Source organism: Apostichopus japonicus, chromosome 11 (assembly GCF_037975245.1).
Source record: "Apostichopus japonicus isolate 1M-3 chromosome 11, ASM3797524v1, whole genome shotgun sequence".
Classification (NCBI taxonomy): domain Eukaryota; kingdom Metazoa; phylum Echinodermata; class Holothuroidea; order Aspidochirotida; family Stichopodidae; genus Apostichopus; species Apostichopus japonicus.
In genome coordinates, this window is record NC_092571.1 from 848,087 (window position 1) to 866,740 (window position 18,654).

General features: G+C 36.6%; 2 protein-coding genes across 2 annotated transcripts; one reads left to right on the plus strand and one right to left on the minus strand.

The window, feature by feature from the left end:
- Positions 1-147: 147 nt before the first annotated feature.
- On the plus strand, positions 148-4,832 carry LOC139976315 (large ribosomal subunit protein bL20m-like). Its single transcript, XM_071984997.1, has 5 exons — positions 148-509; positions 1,427-1,537; positions 1,974-2,051; positions 2,549-2,614; positions 3,437-4,832. The coding sequence occupies exons 1-5, from the start codon at positions 408-410 to the stop codon at positions 3,611-3,613; spliced, it is 534 nt and encodes a 177-aa protein (XP_071841098.1). The 5' UTR covers positions 148-407; the 3' UTR covers positions 3,614-4,832.
- On the minus strand, positions 4,829-18,384 carry LOC139976308 (cyclin-L1-like). Its single transcript, XM_071984973.1, has 10 exons — positions 18,162-18,384; positions 16,658-16,732; positions 15,825-15,934; positions 13,767-13,887; positions 12,677-12,741; positions 10,151-10,250; positions 9,148-9,252; positions 8,598-8,751; positions 8,143-8,248; positions 4,829-7,153 (listed from the first exon to the last, which is right to left on the minus strand). Exons 1-10 carry the CDS (start codon positions 18,369-18,371, stop codon positions 6,715-6,717), a joined length of 1,485 nt encoding a protein of 494 aa, XP_071841074.1. The 5' UTR covers positions 18,372-18,384; the 3' UTR covers positions 4,829-6,714.
- Positions 18,385-18,654: the final 270 nt, after the last annotated feature.

Consider the following 18,654-nt stretch of genomic DNA (forward strand, 5'->3'; position numbering starts at 1 on the left):
AACAAATATTGACAATTTGAGAAAAAAAGTTTAAATTTGTAATGTCTTATCTGGGCCACCGTAGCACATACAACTTTTAGGGAGGGCCCTGTCCGTTCTTCTACCCGCTCCATCCCACCGATTTTCTAAACGATACATATCTGCCTATCATTTCTCTGAAAACTCTTCACAAAGAGAACACTAAGGCTTGATGCATGCCGGTGTTCTTCCATCACCATCACATGGAATTGTACGTGGAGTTGACGATGTGCGTAAATCGTTGGTTTGATGTCCCTTCTAAGATTCCGTTCATATGACACACATGTTTAGCTTTGGATCAATAGTGTGTAGAAGTACTTCAGCATGAATGAATAATTGCAAAGCAACTGAAACACCGCCAACGTTAGACTAAAGCAATTTTTATCAAAATGGTGTTTTTAACAGCCACTCTACAAAGGCAAGTGGTTGGCCAGTTTAAACAGGGACGAGATAGATATTGGAGGAAGAAAATAATATTTGATCACGCAAAGGTAACATTAAACGTAGCATAGTTATATGTCGCGCAGACTGTCTCATGTAGCACTAGCAGTTTTGTAGCGTAACTACTACTAGGCATAGTAATTATGCTACAATACTGCACAAGTTACAGTCTAGTACTGTAGCCTGGCCTAGGCATATTTAGCTAGGCTAGTAAAGGCAATGACAATATTCGGAGCCCACCAATTATTTTGTTCGCTAAAGCCTATCTTTAGTAACAGCATCGTGCCTAACCAGTAAATTTTAACCTATACAGTTGAGTATGACTATCCCGACTTCTAGTTGACATTAGGCCAAGGCCTGTACATTAAATTGCATAAACTGTACTAATGATTGGTTCTTGTAAAAGAGATGGCAAGATACTCATTCAGGATTAACCTCAAACTATAGTAAGTCATCAAAGCAGTGTGATCAGAACTACCAAGGTATTGACCTCAAAGTTTGCTTTACTATTTAGCCAGGACAAAACTGTGCAAAACTGTTGTGCATGTGAGTCTCAGTAACAATCAAGTCATGAAAATAAAAGTACAAGGATATCTGGATGTATTCTGTGTAGATATGTAGCATTGTATACTTCAGGAAATACTTCATTATCACAGTTAAGCTCAATTATAAGGATAAATCATAACAGTAATGAACATATTATCTTGACCTTATCTGCTAGAATGATTTCATTGATCATTTCTAATTTAAGCAGTTTGTCCACTTTATATCTTTTGTTTTCTATTGTGTATACTCATAGGTGCTATTTCCAAATGCTAGGTTCACAGATTAGAATATAAAAATCTGTATGTAACATCTGCAGTGTATTTTAGAGTTATGCACAGATGGGCTAGACTATCGATTACAATTCTGGGGAACTGCACATTTCTTTTTCATGATGTTCTGCTATTACCAATTTCTTTGACAGCATTTTTATGGTCGCCATAGGAACTGTTATAGTCTGACGATAAGAGCAGTTCACAGAGCCTGGGTCTACCAAAACCGCTATAGACATCTGAAGAAAAACAACTTAAGAAAGGTATGGGAACTGACAAATTTTGGTCTTTGGTGGGCTGCATGTTAATCTATATATATTTGTTAATAAAGCCCACATTTGTGGTGTTTGTCAACAACCAGTTACAGACTTGGATATTCCTTTGCTCAGGTATAATGCAAATTTTGGTTCATCCATGTGATCAAAATGCTGTTATGAGGACCTGAATTTGTAGGAACTGGCATCATAGTGTTTTCCTGTTCTTTTGATTGTAGTATTTGTATATATTGGACTTATGGCATTACTTCACAGCACCAAAGAGGGGAGTAGATGGATGGGGGAACCTAACTGCAGTTGAATATAAGTATGGTAGCTTTCTTCTGTAAAGAATATAAAAGTAAAAGCTATGGGAAGGCACTAATACATCTTCTTCAATTAATGCATTTTTACCTTCATCTTCTCTCAATTTTCATCTTTAAAGCTTTGGATTGTCCGATTGAATGCTGCAGCCAAGGAGCATGGCCTCAAGTACAGTAGTTTCATTGGTGGACTAGTTCAGGTATTAACTGTTCTGCCATTGGCGCTTTTATATAGTGTACTAACAAATCTACAGAAGGAACTTTTATTTTAGAAGGTTGGAGTTTTGCTGTATTAACCTTAAATATGCCAGATTTTAGAAAAATGGTCACCTTTGGTTAAAATTCTACAACTGTTTTTTATTACCACCCTGGAGAAAAGTTACCTAACTGGGGCATCCAGTCATCTTGTGTGTTCATTTAGAATGTCTGAGAAAAATTTGGAGAGTAAAGACCTCCAGGAAAAGTACTTCTTGAAAACGTCTAGCAATTATAGAACACTATAATTTTGGGCCAATACAGACTACCTTTAACCACTTCAAATTCAAGAGCACCATTCATTTGCTTGTACTTTCTGTGCCTCTCTGTGTGTGGACACTACTTTATAATGAACATGTCAATATGTAAGAAGATTAGCTTAATATCTAATAGATTTAGAGATATGTTTATTACATCCTCTTCTCTATTTTCTATGTTACAGCACCATGTCGCCCTTGACCGTAAAATACTTTCTCAGTTGGCAGTTTATGAACCAAAGACATTTCAGGTGAGTAGTCAAATCAAACTTGAAGGAGGTTAAATTTACACTTAGATATATGGAATCCTATGCTGAATGATACTTGTCTTAAATACATTTCTACCAATGGTGGACATGTATTATTTATCTACAGAGATATTTACATGTACACTTAGATACACTATTTACATGTACACAATTTACACTTAGATATATGGAATCCTATGCTGAATGATACTAGTCTTAAATACATTTCTACCAATGGTGGACATGTACTATTTATCTACAGAGATATTTACATGTACACTTAGATACACTATTTACATGTACACAATTTACACTTAGATATATGGAATCCTATGCTGAATGATACTCGTCTTTAATACATTTCTACCAATGGTGGACATGTATTATTTCTCTACAGTGATTATTTACATACTTAATAATAACTTAGAGCTACTTTGAATGTGTCAGTAAAATTACACATGGTGGTGCTTTTGGCATTCCATTTACAGGAATCCCAACCTTCAATAAAAAACTAAACTGTTGCAGGGTTTTCTAGGTTAAATGCAATGTATTGTAAGCAAATATCATAACCTGTCTTGCAACTGGTAGGAATGTTCTAATGTAATACACAGGGGATCATCTTGGTAAAGGATACAGCTGGTACTTGACCCTGCTGTTTCTTTCTACATGATGATTAGAGCCACCTGGAGAGTATTTAACCACATCTGAAAACCCTGTAAAATCTTAATTTAGTCAGCTCTGAGGGTGTGCATAGGGACATCATTAATGGTGAAATGTATCTAAGTTCTTTTCATGTTTTGAACATTGTTTTTCCCTCTTTGACAGTGTTTAACAGAGCTAGCTAAACGGAAAACAGAGGAGGGCATTCTATCTGCTTTGGTTAAAAATCCAGACAAAGTTGTGAATCGTTTGACAACCCAGCAAGACCTGCTAGAAGAAGGCATCAGGAAACTTAGACTTTCCTCAACTCAAGAAGCAAAGAAAACTACTGTAACATCCTGATGAATGGTGGAAGTATTTTCTGTCACACAAACAGTGAATGAGCTTCGATTGGGAGTCAATTCACAGGACATCATCATGTGCATCCTGAAATTAGTCACTGGATTACATTGAGGACAGTGTTGTAACCAGGAATTTGATATACAAGCAGAATTATTAATTTAAACTCTATAGTGCAACTGTAATGAAGCAGGGTGATTTAATTCAAAAGCCAATTTGGTAATCCTGCTTTGAACAATTCCAAGATGTAATTCTGATGTGACTAGTTTTGTGTTCAACTTGTCATGTCAACCTGCTTGCTAATTTTCAAGCCCAAACTGCCCCAGTGCCAAGGACCTCTACAAGTGGAACATACTGTTAGGATCATCACATTTTCGGTAATGTTTCCTTTAACATTACAACATTGCTGGGGGTGATCAAAAATACCTTCCTGGAGTCTATGACCCTTTAACTATTTCAAGATTGAAAAGGGTTAAATTTCATTGAGTGTGGAAGCAACTAATTCTTGAAGTTTGAGCATAAAATCAATGAATACTAGATTACTTTTCATTTACATTTTAAAGGTGCATAATTACACTGAAACAATAAATCATACCCTTGTACAGTGACACTTGATATGATTACCACATTGAAGTGCCAGACAATATTGTTGTAAGAGAGTCAGTTGTAACATCGGTTGGAGTGTGAAAATTGTGTAAACATGCGCTACAGAACTGATTGGTTCAACTTAAAGGGATGTTCCTTTGGCAGACAATATTACAGTCCTATCAAAGTAACATCACATTTGCTTGAAAAACCATCAGTATCTTGTTCTTTAACTTGAGATGTAGTTTCTTGAATGAAACCCATTTTGACTGGTGGATCACAGAAGGTTGAATGTGAAGTCATCAAAAAAAATGTGTTCCTCTTATTCATACTCTCTTGGTATGTATAAATTTGAGTATTCGAAATTTTCATCAAAATGCTACTTTCATGTAGAAATATCTTCCTCTGTAAACTTAAATATCTATAATGACAATCACTCACAAAATATCAAATTAGAAAGATGGGTATCTTCACGATACCAAATGCTGTGAGGTGATGGTTTTGACTTAACAATGCAGACGATTTCTAGCAATTTTGTTGAGGCACCAATATCCTTAAAAAGTGGAATTTAAAGGACAAAGAACTTTTTGTACATTTCAAAGATGAACACAGAGAAATAAAAGGAAAATACCGTTTAGTTTAATATTATCTTATCTTTTTATTTGTATTTGTAAACTATTTAAGTGTAAAATGGTGATTGAAAGGAAATGGTACAAGAAACTCCTTTAATACACACAAAGTTAATCACAAGATCTTACCCCTGAACAATTAGAACTTAGTCAAATTGCTAAGGGGTAACAATGGGGACATGCCAGAACAGTTGGACACAAGTACTGGAATTATTAAAATTTTACAAATTCCAACCTAAATAGGTAGAGTAATCGAGTCAGAAAATAACTGTCAACATCATGTATAAACAAACATAATGATTCAGGAAATAAAAACAAAGTGCAGATTGCAAGAAATAATACCAAAATAGAGTAAAACCACCCACAGATGATCACCCTTAAAGAACATGATAATGATGGTAGTAATATTCTAATTACCTCCACGTTACTGTATGTGCATACCCAAGGAAACTTGGCTTCCTGTCGATTGGATTAGTAACCAGTCATATCAAATCAATAAACAAGAGTTTATTACTGTCATGCACAGAATAATAATTAACAAATAATTCCTTGAACCTTTCAGGGATATTCAATCTACAAATTTTGAGCTTTGAAGCCTATGAATAATGTAAAAACTGCTATACATTGTTTCACTTGTACAGCAACTTGACCAGTTTACATAGCATATGATGCTGAATATAGTATTCCTGACAGTTTTGGAACTGCTTCTCAATAAGACTTGTGTCTATATTTTAGGCAGCTTTGCCCTCACATCACTTATTCTTGCTATCAGTCCAGGTTGGATTCTATACATTTTGTTTTTGAGACATGACCTGAGATTTAATTTAAGAGATTGGACTTGGTAGTGAAGAACACAGATATTATAACACTTCCTCTGATGCAACCAAAAAAGTAAGTGAAAACACAAGAATCTCATGGCCTCAAATAACATGTTTACAACTTCAACACATCTGCAGATCTACAACTTCAAGGACAAATGATGTTGAATGTAATATAAGTATGCACTGTTGTTTATATGAAGTCAAAAAGAACAAGTTTTGGTTAATTTATAAAAACTAGTATCAAACAATGGATTGATATTAACATTACGTTCTGCACTGAGGAGCTAACATCATCTTCAATTTAGCCTTAAAGGAGCATTCCAGAGATTTAACTCATTAAAGAAAGTGAATACCTGGAAAACCTGAATAGCTAAAGAGACATTGCCATCATCCATATAGTTCTGTAGAACTATATCTACTGAGACTTCTCCAGAAAGTCATTCTTTAAGTTGACAATGCATGTAAATGCAATGGTTCCAATTTGATTCAGTTTGATGTTAACAAATTACTGTGAAGTGATGTCCAAAGAGAAAAGTTTCTATCAGCTTTTAAGCAGCAATCACATTGAAATGACATCGTAAACATTGCTTGGTAGTGCAGTTGCAACTTGCAGTGGACAAAAACAACAGCACACAATTAGAAAGGAAACACTGAGAAAGACACCTCACTCAGTAGATGACTAACATCTGATGAAACTCTATGATCTCACAAAAGTAAAAAAAAAACCAAACTTTGCATAACAAAAGAAACAAAACCCTAAAGAAGTTTCTATCAACAAAGTACTGTCAAAACCACTGCTGTAGGTGTAGTCCATTGACAGACAAAATCATAACTAAAGAGACAGTGACACCATATTCAAGATACTTACAGGGCAATGTGGAAGTAGTAAGTCAATTGTGCTTTACATTTCTGCTTGCCTTGGACAAATGGCTTTACCGACCACTTAAAACAAGGCATTCACTGACTGACTGACTGACACAGAGGAATATCTTTGACCAAGTTATATAACATAATTGCCAAACTTGAAATTTTACAACAAATTATGATGGAGAGATACATCAAGACACTGTTACCTACGTTCTTTGCCACTCCTACCATATTCCCGTTTCAGCACTTTTCGGTATTTGTCAGAGGTACGTTCGTACGACCTAGATCTGCTTCTTGAACGATCCCTGTGGTAATGTTTATCACTCCTAGAGTCTCTGTGAGGAGGACTCCTCCTGTGGTATTTGTGACGGTCGTAGGATCCACTCCTGGATCTTGATCTACTTCTACTACGAGAGGCTGACCGGCTATACTTCCTCTTTCTGGATCGAGGATGATGTCGTCTACCCCCAGGGTCATCTCGCTTTCTCCTCCTCTTGTCCTTCTGTTTGGAGCGAACTGGTTTCCTCTCTTTACTCGCACTTCTGCTATTGGAGGACTTTGAACTTTCAACAGAAGACGCACTTCGACTTCTACTTCTGGATTTGCTGGATTTCTTGACTTCTGCAATCTTTCCGTTCTCTCTGCAAGAACAATCAGATATATCTTGGGTGATGGGAAAACCATCTCTCTCACTGTCATTTAAGGAATACAAGTGAAATAAACTCCAAAGATCATGCTTCAGTTTTCTTCTTTAACTGTCCTTCAAGACTGACTTCGATTATTGCTTTGTGTAAAATACAATGTGAAGGTTTAAGGAAACAAGGCCATGTATGCCATAGTTAAAACCTAATTGCATAACATGAGACAGTTAATGGACAACTCATCATACATGGAGAACTCATGGAGAACTCATCATACATAAACAGATTACCTTTCAAGACATATGGCTCTCTAGTTGCTACAAAATCAACCAGAGGTGGCTGTCATAATGGTACTATCTAGTTCCACAAAACATGTCAAGTTGATGCTGAGTTTTATTACCATTGACTTGGATTCACCCGTAGAGACCAAGCGGTATCATGAGTTCATCCCCATTAGTTGGCTCATAATTATTGAACAGATCCTTTGTCAATTTTTTCAGAATTTCCAAGTCAAAAACAGACTGTTTTAAGCGACCCAACCTGTGCATTCTTAAACATGTATCTGGTTGGGTGAACTGGCATAAGTGGAAATCTGAGTCAATCATCCAGTGCGTTTGCATGTAAATTCACCCAGCATATCCATATGCTTGTGAGGGCTGCGATTCAGAGATTTGTAAAAAGTAAAGATCATGCACATTTCCACAATTACAACCGAGCCCTTAGCTAGAAAGCTGGAGAGTGACACTGCAATTTTGCTCCCTGTAAACCACCCACGATTTGACTAGAATTTGAGGACCTCCTTACCCTGCTATCTGTCAATGAGTCAAGGCCATACCTAATACCACAAACTATGCTAATAATTACTTCCCAGATGATGACAAGAATTAAGTAAAATGATTAGGCGAGAGGCAGTAATATGTCATAATTGAGAGCTATAAGAAGACATATATATAATACATATATATATATAATACTGAAACAAATCTTACTTCTTGACAGCGGCAGTCGAACCATTGCTCTCCTCCTTGACGAGGCTGTTCCCCAACTTGTATGAATTAGGAAGACCGGGAGACTCTGTTTTCACTTTAGGAGAATCTGAACGAAAACAAAACAAAATCAGAAACCGAACTGCTTATTACACAATGTATCACTGTCTTACATAATTGATCATACAGCTGCACACAAACCATCTTAGTAAGAACTGTAATTACACAATGTATGACTGTCAAACAATTAGGCAAGCCTTACATTATTGATCATACACTGCACACAAACCATCTTAGTAAGAAATTCCACAATCAAGTTGACTGTTATAAATGTTTCTTTTCCATAAGGTCTTACTTCTTTGGTTTAATAAATCTAAACATTTCAATTAATTCCCCCTCCCTCTCTTGAACAATCATATCTAATCAATGCCTCAGCAGAAATGCATTAAACCACTTACTCTGTGTACTATTTGAGTGTGGAGAGAAGTTCTGTGGTGTGCCAGCAGCACTGTTCAGTCCTTCAGCATTCAGTAGGCCTTTGGCTTTCATTTTGGCTGCTTGTAAGATCACTCGACATTTCTCCACTTCACGGTCAAGTTCTGAATATGGCTTCTAAATGGACAAGAAAGTGGGAGATGTTTGTACAGGAAGAACATTAAATTAAATATGTTTGCATTCATAGTCAATGTGTGATTCTTTGTAACATAACCTAACATTGGAACAATTGTAATTTACATCTATGGGGCCCCCTAAAACTCACATCCATCATTAAAATTAATTTGTGATAAGCCAAAAGATAAAATGAGTGGCTCAATTCAGGACAAGGTTCATTAACATGTATCATCTCTAAGTATCTGCATGAAATAAGAATGCCTTTACCTTTCACAAGTTTTCATGAGAATAGTTATGTTTACTCACTAGTTTGATAGTGTAGGCTTAATGAGAATAGTTGTTTACTTACAAGTTTGATAGTGTAGAGGCTTAATGAGAATAGTGATGTTTACTTACTAGTTTGAAAGTGTAGAGTCTTAATATAGTAAGAGCTATATCTTCCATCTCATCCAGAGTTGCTCCCATTAGGCCATACCAATCTGGGCTCTCTGGAAGTACAACCTGATGAAACCAAGTGAAGGTAGTATCATGTCAGACATTAAATATAATTCAAAAAATTACATTTGAATAGACCTGTGGTTTTCCCTTCACAAACTACTAACCAGAGGTAGACCCCTCCCAGTGGTTACTTGCCTTTAAAGACAGTATATACAGCACAAGAAAAGGTTGCATGTTAACTCTGGCTTTATTGTTACAAGAAAATCCCTAATCGCTGGCTGATTGCAACAACACTTTTCTTGGTTGATCTAAGCAAGTATAAGTTGAGCATGGGGAGACCCCCCTCCCCCCCTCCTGCCTATAAATGGGAGAAATCCAGGTGCCTATGAGACGCTCAGGAGGTGTCTATAATATCTACACAATGGCATATTGAATTTGTTGAGATTACCACCAGCAGAGGACTTGATGTGTGAATAACAATATATTTTCAGGTTTGTAAGAAATTTGCCGATTCTAAATATTTCATAGGTGCAATTGCACTAACACTCCACATATGTTGCTGCACTGATGTTCTTTTATCATCTGTAATAGCACCTGCTTTAAGGAAGGATAGGAAACAGGTAACACTCCCTTCTTTAAAGTCACACTATACTTTGCTTTCTAAGGGTACATAAATTCCATCTGGTATCTTGATGAGAAGAAAGGAGGCTATGGAAAGTAGCCAAAAGGGCAGAATCACTACTTAATGCAACTTAACAGGATGGAAATAGCCAGCAAAACATAACATGTCTCAAGAAATTAAGACAATTCCTGCCTTCCCAATAGCATACAGACAAAACCTAACAGTATCATTACATACATGTGTCCTTAGTTTGTAAGGTCAGTAGAGCACCATGAAAGAGTAAGTTTGGTTGGAATGTGAGTTATACGACTTTTGAAAAGGAGGAATGGGTCTAAATACCTGTAACTGACGGGCAGAGAGATAAATGCAAGCACAGGCAATGGTTTCTGGAGGATACCTCACAAAGACATCTGTTCTTAAACTGTCATTCATGTAATTCCTAAGAAAAGAGGGTAAAAAATGATAGAACAACTCTATGCATACAAGATCTGCTAGAGAATCAATTAAATTACTAATCCACTATTAAACTTACTAATCCACAGGTTTTAATAAACACATCCTCTATATATCAATGAGTATGGAAAATAGTCATTTAGTATTCCCCATGACTAAAGCACCCCTCTCCCCAAAACAACTTTTAATGCTTGTACATAATTTTCTCTAAATGTTCTCAGGTATAACTGTAAGGTAACAGGGATGTGAGCAGTTACATTGGTGCTAGACATGTCATTGTACACTTGAGTATTGGAAGAGTGTGCAGCAACATTTACTGATAACTAAGGCCTACAATTAGTACGGTGCAAGTCTTTGGTTACTGGATAGGTGTGGCTGGTTTCCACATCACCTGATTGTTATTTTTAGTTCTATTACCATCCATCTACCAGCTGACAATCCATCCTTCCATTCCACATCTCTCCTGTTGTAGTCTTGTTTACAATTTACTGCATGAATAACCTTTAAACAAACTTTTAAATAAATCTTATTGATAACATGTCCATTATAGCTTTCAGAAAATTCTTTGATCCATGTCGGTTAGATTGCAGTGTTAAGGGCAGCAACTGGGAAACCTTGCAATTTCCAATACAACAGTATCACTTTCCTGCGTAGAAAATAATGTTCCTTCATACTATGTCTCAATACCACAGGTAAGGTCATCTAGCAATGCTAGGTTCTACAACTAATATAGAATGGCAAACAGAGTATTTGCAGAAGCTTACTGGAAAATCAACTTCATTGCATTATATTGGGAACGTTAAGAGCTCCTGAGTTTACTTCTCACGGTAACTATTGTTTAAACCTAGCACAACTTTCTAAGGATGCTACAATGAGGTGTGGTCCAATACGGCCAAGGTTTAATTCAGCTCAATAGGTATAGCTAAGCAATCTCAATCTCAAGGACACCCTCTGCCTTCGTCGTCGACACATTCCTGGTATCACACTCCAAACAAGCTGAAGTGTCTGTTGCATAGTTTCATTTCCATGGTTTCAACATATTTCATCTGATCTGCCCGATGTCTTCTCCTGTGTGTAGCTGGCTGATGTTGATGTTCCTCTCCTCTTCATGTTGTTTGTTTCTTGCTCTGCAGACATTTCTGGCAAAAGTAGACTGTTCTTGAAATGCAGCAAACAACAACAACAAGGACTGTTAATATCATATCTGTTCAAACTGCTATATTGTTGTAAACCATGCAACAATGAGAGTTTTAATCCAGCTCTCTGAAATTCTTCCTTGAATGCATTTTTCACAATTTCACAAATGAATCCTTGCAATCTACTATCCAAACACAGCAGTCATGACCTTAGACATCAGTTACTCATGTGCTAATGAAATCAACATAGTACATAAGCATATCTATCATGATAATCTGCAGTGATCCTCTGTTGACAACAACTGTATAAAGCCTTAAAATGTTTTATAGCAATTCAATATGATGCTATATATGTAGGTGCTAAAATGAAACAATGACAAAGAGATCTTTTGTTTTTATTGGTCAATCAATAAAGTATTATACATGCATAACAGAACAAGATCTATCCATGTTGACACCTTAACCGAATCCTGGACTGTCAATACTGACATCTGCAGGGACAGTGGTTTCAATGGTGTGACTTCAACAAGACTCCAGAGACGACATCATCAAGAGAGATGTGGAATATGAGGAAAGATGGTTGCTTCAGCCGTGCACCAACTGCTCCCACCAGTCCAGTTCTATTGGTCAAGAGGAGTTTGTGCAAGGGTGTCACATGACCCAGAAGCTTCCTTTACTCTACTTACCACAAGGCCTTCAAATTGAAAGAAAAAATAAACAATGCCTATTAAAACCTTGTCATGTGAAACCCCATAAGCTGCACAGCAGATATACAGATGGGCAAGCACAAAAAAAATGTGTGACTGATGTACACACTTTGTAATGTGGCTAAGATTTAAGTCTCCTTGCTGTACAACTGCAGTGTAACTCTTACAAAATTTCAATTTCTTGTTAACAGCTATCTGAGTACAGGAAAGTTAACAGATCTTTTAAGAATTAAGCAAATGAATATCAACCATAACTTAGCTTTTTTGCTTGTGGTAAGTCAAAGATAACCACGGGTTAATATTTTTATATTATATACACTATTGTCAAATATCAGTCAATCTTGTGTAGGCTTAAAGGTTATTTAGAAGAAGGGATAAGTCCTTACGACACTGACAGAAGAATCATAGCAATGGTGGAGGGGGGGGATCTTTATTTCCTTCTTTGCAAAATTCTGTTGGAATACTTCATTTTAAGAACAGTTCTTCGGCAGCAGATTCATCTCTTCCAGCAGGTAGGATATGATATGAGTTTACTATAACTTCATGTAATATGATGCCTTTCTACTTACCATGCTGTTTGGACCAAGCGTTTGTTGCTTTGTAACTCCAGAAGTTGAAGGTACATCACAATCATCTTCAAATTGAGAAAATAAACAAAATTTTAAGTTTATCATGATTCTAGGAGACCAAATCCTGAAGCCATTGTGGTATTTCTTAACCAACTAGTCCAGCTGAGAAATGTGCAGTTTTCTGAGCAAGAAACATGTTTGCAGCATCAGACATGACAATGCAAATTTTTCTGAGGTGAGATATGCCTGCAAAAGAAATTCCTTTCATAATGGACAAGGAATAAAATACCCTATGCCATTACAATTAACCAGAAAGCCAACAGGCTTAGTGATTACTTCATGCATTTTTATCAGTGCACATTGAATATAAACTGTGCACACAAAGCATTCCTACGTAATGAGTTGCACCCACATATCAAATATGAAGTTCATGCAAGCTTTATGTTTGGAGTTGAATTTTAAGCACAAGCTTTTTAGACTTTAACTTTTGTCGACTTCAGATGACCTTTGACTACAGAAAGCAAGTGTTTTTTGCACTCGAAAAGGTTGACCCACCTATAACATATGACATTTATTCTCAAGTGTTACGTTTTTATTCTTTTATACAACTTTTCTGTATATATACCAAGTACAAAATTCATTCACCATGTACGTTTTGAGTTTTCGTCATGCCAAGGTGTCACATACACACAAACGCCATCGCATTACTTTTGGTCTCCAGCATGGACTGAAAATAAAGTACTGCCCTAAAATTTGAAGAGGTTTCAAAGACTCTCTATGTACAGCAACAGTAATGAAACACTGTAGTACCCTTCAGTACATGACAACATGTCCAGGGCTCCTATGCACCAAGCATATAATACCATACAGTATGCATACAAAGCTGTCACTAAACAAAATAATCGCACAACTCTACCCCTACAATCAGACACGCGAGACTAACAACCAGACACATGACGCTCACAGTCACACACATGACACTCACACACATGACACACACAATCAGATGGGCACCGGCACCTAAGAAGATCACCAATTGCGTAACGTGCTCATGTTGGTAACCAGAATCCAATAACTATAAAGATCTTACCTTATGTGGATGCTTCACATGAACACAAAAGCCAAGTTCCTTCAAGACTCTTCGTTCAGCTTTGATGGAGTTATTCTTCAAGGTAATGTACTTGCTATCGAGGACCATCGGTTCTATATGTCTGAAATGACAAAGATGTAGCAATTCCTATCAACTAGTTGTTCAAATGATAACATGTTTACTACAGCACAGATCTGCACAAGATTAATACAAAGCTTAGTCTATAACATGTCCTATGGAGGAATGGCATTACCTTAGTACTACTGGTTTGTATTTAACTGTCTCAGTCACCACACTATCAGGTTTAAGTACAATATTTAGTATGATCCAACTTTTACTGTACCCATTTGATAATCAGTTCTTTGCTACTAGATTTTTTTCCATTGCTTAATTCTTGAGGAAAGTCCATACCAATGTGGGCACCATTGGAAGTATGAGCAGACAAATATTGTACTTACACCCTTAAATCCACTTGACCATTTTCTTGATTTAATGCAATTTTTAATATTGCAATGATGCAAGAATATTATAGTACATTGCCTGTAATGACCTAAATTACAAAGCACATGAGCAGCTGCTTGTGTTCTTTGAGTCATGGCCAATCTTCATCAGTGCTGTGGATCACAGAATGATTATTATTGGTGACATCACTAGTGTCTATTACCTGTATGTTTCTAACAGGCATTATGCCAAGACACAGGCATCAACTAGCAGTATCCTAAGTACTCTAGCAATGCAGACAAAATGTCTACATAAGTATCATTAAAATTCAGATAATTGGGCAATTCTGAGCATCACTAGTGCAAATTAGCAACTGAAGCAATTTTAACCCTGGTTGTCATCAAGCAAGTACTCATGTATGTTTATGACAGAGGTGAAGAAATGGGTGTATATTACCTTGAATATGAACCTGTCACATCCTAGTTGTATACTTTCATCTGAGCGCTGGCAATGATCACCACAGAGAACTGATTGACCCAGTAACCACCAGACATGTTGTCTACGCACAATACAAATGATCCACAAACAGGTATTATCTTACCAGTTGCATCATCAAACCTACTTCACCAAGTCCAAGAGAACTAACTGGGATAGGTGCAAACAGTTGCCCAACCTTGTCCTTCGGAAGTGTCCACAAATAATTTTTTCAGGAGCAGAGGAAGTAAAGAGATGATTGTTCCCAGGGAGCACTGGGGGTGAGACCAGGCTTAGCCCTCGGCAGGATGACTTGCCAGACGACTCTCTCTTATCAATGACTCATTAGAGAGGCAGGCTGGCTGTCAGGCTGACATTAACATAAAAGGAAGGAGAGTGTTATTCTCTGCATTCAATTTATTATCAAGCAAAATATTCCTGCAGCCAATTTTTGTTTCATATTTGCATAATGTCATCAATTACAAAGCGATAAGAATTGGTAGTAGTGATGGTAAATGATTAGAAAGAATGCAACCTTGAACATGCTCAATTTGCAATCCCATAATAAGTTTTGAGACTTTCTTTTACTAAAGCTCTTCCATATTATCATCACATCGATGTGATACTTTAGGGATAATAAACAAGATCTATTTGGATCCAAAAGAAGGTTGGATGATCCAGGCTGCAAGCTTTTCACCTGATCCCATCACTACCAAAACCTGGCCTGAAAACTGGAATGCATTTAGCAAGGTGAGGGAAATATATTTACTTTAAGATCTCATGTTGCACTGTACATCTACACAACAAAGGACTGTAACTGGTAACATTGCATCAAAGAGCAATACAATTCATGAAATGAACTATTCAGTTGTGTTACCATCTGTTGACAAGCTTATATATTTCCCTTAAATGCTATTGGCAATGAACCATTAACCAGAAAACATTTTACAGTGAGACAATAATAAGGTTGCTCAACCAGTAAAATACAAATACACCTCTACTCTACACATGATGCCATTCCTCCCTGAACACGGCTTAAGTAGTACTTGTACTTTTAACAAGAGTATATAGGAGTTTAACTGATAACTTCCAATTAGAACTCTCAAAGGTAGGATGGAATATCAATAACATGAATATACTTACTTGTTCATACTCTTTTGTTTGATATGGTAGAATACATTTATCACATCTCGTAGACGTCGCGGTTCCTCCTCAATCTTTGAAGCAAGATTGATACAGGCCATCGCAACAATCTTAAAAAGAATAAAATAATCATAAATATGTGGGCAATGATTTTATAATTGTTATTAATCTAGGAACCAACTAACTGGTTATAAAGCTGTTATCCTTAAGTACATTTGGAGAGGTAAATTAAATAATGAACCAGTCTATTTGGGTCTAGTAAAGTACTGCTTGTCATTCTAAAGTGAAATATGTACACTAAAAGGTTGTTCTGTTTCACTGTTTTAAAAAAAAAAGCTCCTACACATGTTGCTTCAAAGGTATCATCTTCAAACAGGTTTGTTAAACATACTGATAATGAAACTAACTTTGGCCACCTTTAATATGCAATATTGACTAACCATCACGATGGACTACTGTACCAGTTTCTGGGCATTGTAAATATTTTACTCACTGGGGGTTGGGAGTACATTATGGATACTATAGTATACTATACTATACTATACTATACTATAGTTCATAGATATACTGTTAAAAAAAATTCTTCTATATCATACTATTACAATATAATAATGCTTACAATTATTTAAAGTCTTTAAAGGATGTTCACAATTACCAGGTGAACTGTTGTGAGTGAAATTATGCTGTATGTTAGTAGCAATGAGTTATATCAACAATCCAACATTGCATCATAACACATTGCTATCTGTACTATAAAGTCAATATGTCATGTGTCCAACTGACTCATAGCTAGGCTACCCAATACAAGACTACAGAATTGCTAGCTGTCTTACCTCCATATTATGTTTCACAAAAGACTTTGAATAGTAGAATCTTTGGAAAAGGACTTGTGCAGTAGCCATAGCTACCTACAGAGCGGAAAAAAAGAGAAAGCAAATTATCAAATAAAATACAATAATAATTAGTCACAGTCACACTTATCAAAACTATCACTCTATCACCAAAATGATTGTGCCTCCACTCTAGAATGGATACTAAGTAGATTAAACCTTTTCATGCAATGTTCTCTGTACATGCAGTCAACATTAAATTATCAATTATCACTCACTATGATTGTGCCTCCACCCCAGAGCTGGGGGTCAGTTTTATGAAAACTTCTACATAATGTTGTGTCATTCTCAAGATTTAACTTTCTTTCCCCACTGCCACTGATCCTCCATCCCTGAATGAAGACTCAGTGGACTTTCCACACAACATTTTGTCATTCTAAAAATAAAAGCAACTGGACTTATTGCCTCACTGGGACTAAGCCTCATTTTCAAATCAAAGTGGCTATTTTTACGACCAGGAGTAACAATAATTTCCGGTTACGCATGCACAGTTGCTTTATTTACTTTACTGCGCATGTGTAACCAGAAATTCTCCGATGTCGTAAGAATAGTTTATAAATAATTGTTACTCCTGGCTGAAGAATAACTACGGCCTTTTCAAATAGATGTTTCCGACAGTGGCCGAGTCTAAAGCTACTAGGGCCTACGTAGTTTCAAGCTTTCATTTAATTACATATGAAATATGATGGTATAGGCCTAATGTAAGTTCGTGATGCTTAAACAGTGAGAGCACAAATGTTCTTTTAAAGGAGTAGGAGTTGACCATGGATAGTGAATATATGGTTAGTTTTATCGTTCAAATATATATTTCATCAATGTTTGCTCAGAATACGCCACAATGAGCTTGTGCACTTCACATGCAACCTAGTATAGGCCTACATGTAAGAACAATATTTCAACACATTAATAAATAAATTAAATTTCAACACATTAATTTAAGCTTAAGGTGTCTAATACTTAATAGAAAATCTCCTTTTACATTATTTTAGTTTTCACTAAGCATGTATAGTCTATGCTTAGTTTAAAACATGGCCTCAAATAGGCGGTTACAATTTGCCATTCAAACATGGCAACTAGTCCTATAGGCTATAGCATCTGGTAGTGCTGCTGCTGCATTTTGTGAACACAATAACGTTAGGCTAGTAACGAGAAAGGGCCTAGCCTTAACTTAAGTTCGTTACTTGTCGAGGCAAATTTAAATCACCTAGGCCTATTGGCATTAAACAGAAAATCCAAGTTACACCAGGAAAGGACGCAACATTAACTGTTAGTCGTATCAAAGGGCACAGCGGATGGATAAGGAAAAAAATGATGTAGAAACTTCTGCGAATTGTGTCGTATATATAAAACGAAATAGACATAGCATAGTCCTAGGCTAGGCCTACTGAAGAACAGTAATACAAACTAATACAGTCTTAACGTTAGCCGAGTTCACGGGATGGCTTGCCTGAGGTAATCTTAACAAGATGCCGGCGGTTTGAATATATTCGCATCCTAGGATTCTCAGACTGATTTCTGTTTCTGGATCAAGACCATCGACTTTCGAAGCTGTTGTCTTCAACCTTTCCTTATCAAACATGCAATTTTCCAATGAAATTATGACGTTTCCATAGCTTTTTGGTGGTAGTTTCTTTGGTTCCGCGTTGTCATCCGCCATGCTTGTCGTTCAACTGCGAAACAAAGTAGATCCGAACGTTGACTATACGTATATACGTCATTGATGCAGTGCCGAAACACAAGCATGACGTAATGTATTCATCCATTTCTTCGAATACCGATCGTGTGATAAACTGATATGGTCAGGCCTCCAATCGTACACTAACTATTGCCAATTGGCCTACCACTTTTCCGCGAGTGATTTTGCGTTTACAGTTCCTGCATTCCACGAAACACTCAAGGAATTAAAACCTATTGATTCACGGATCTCGTAAAATAAAGCT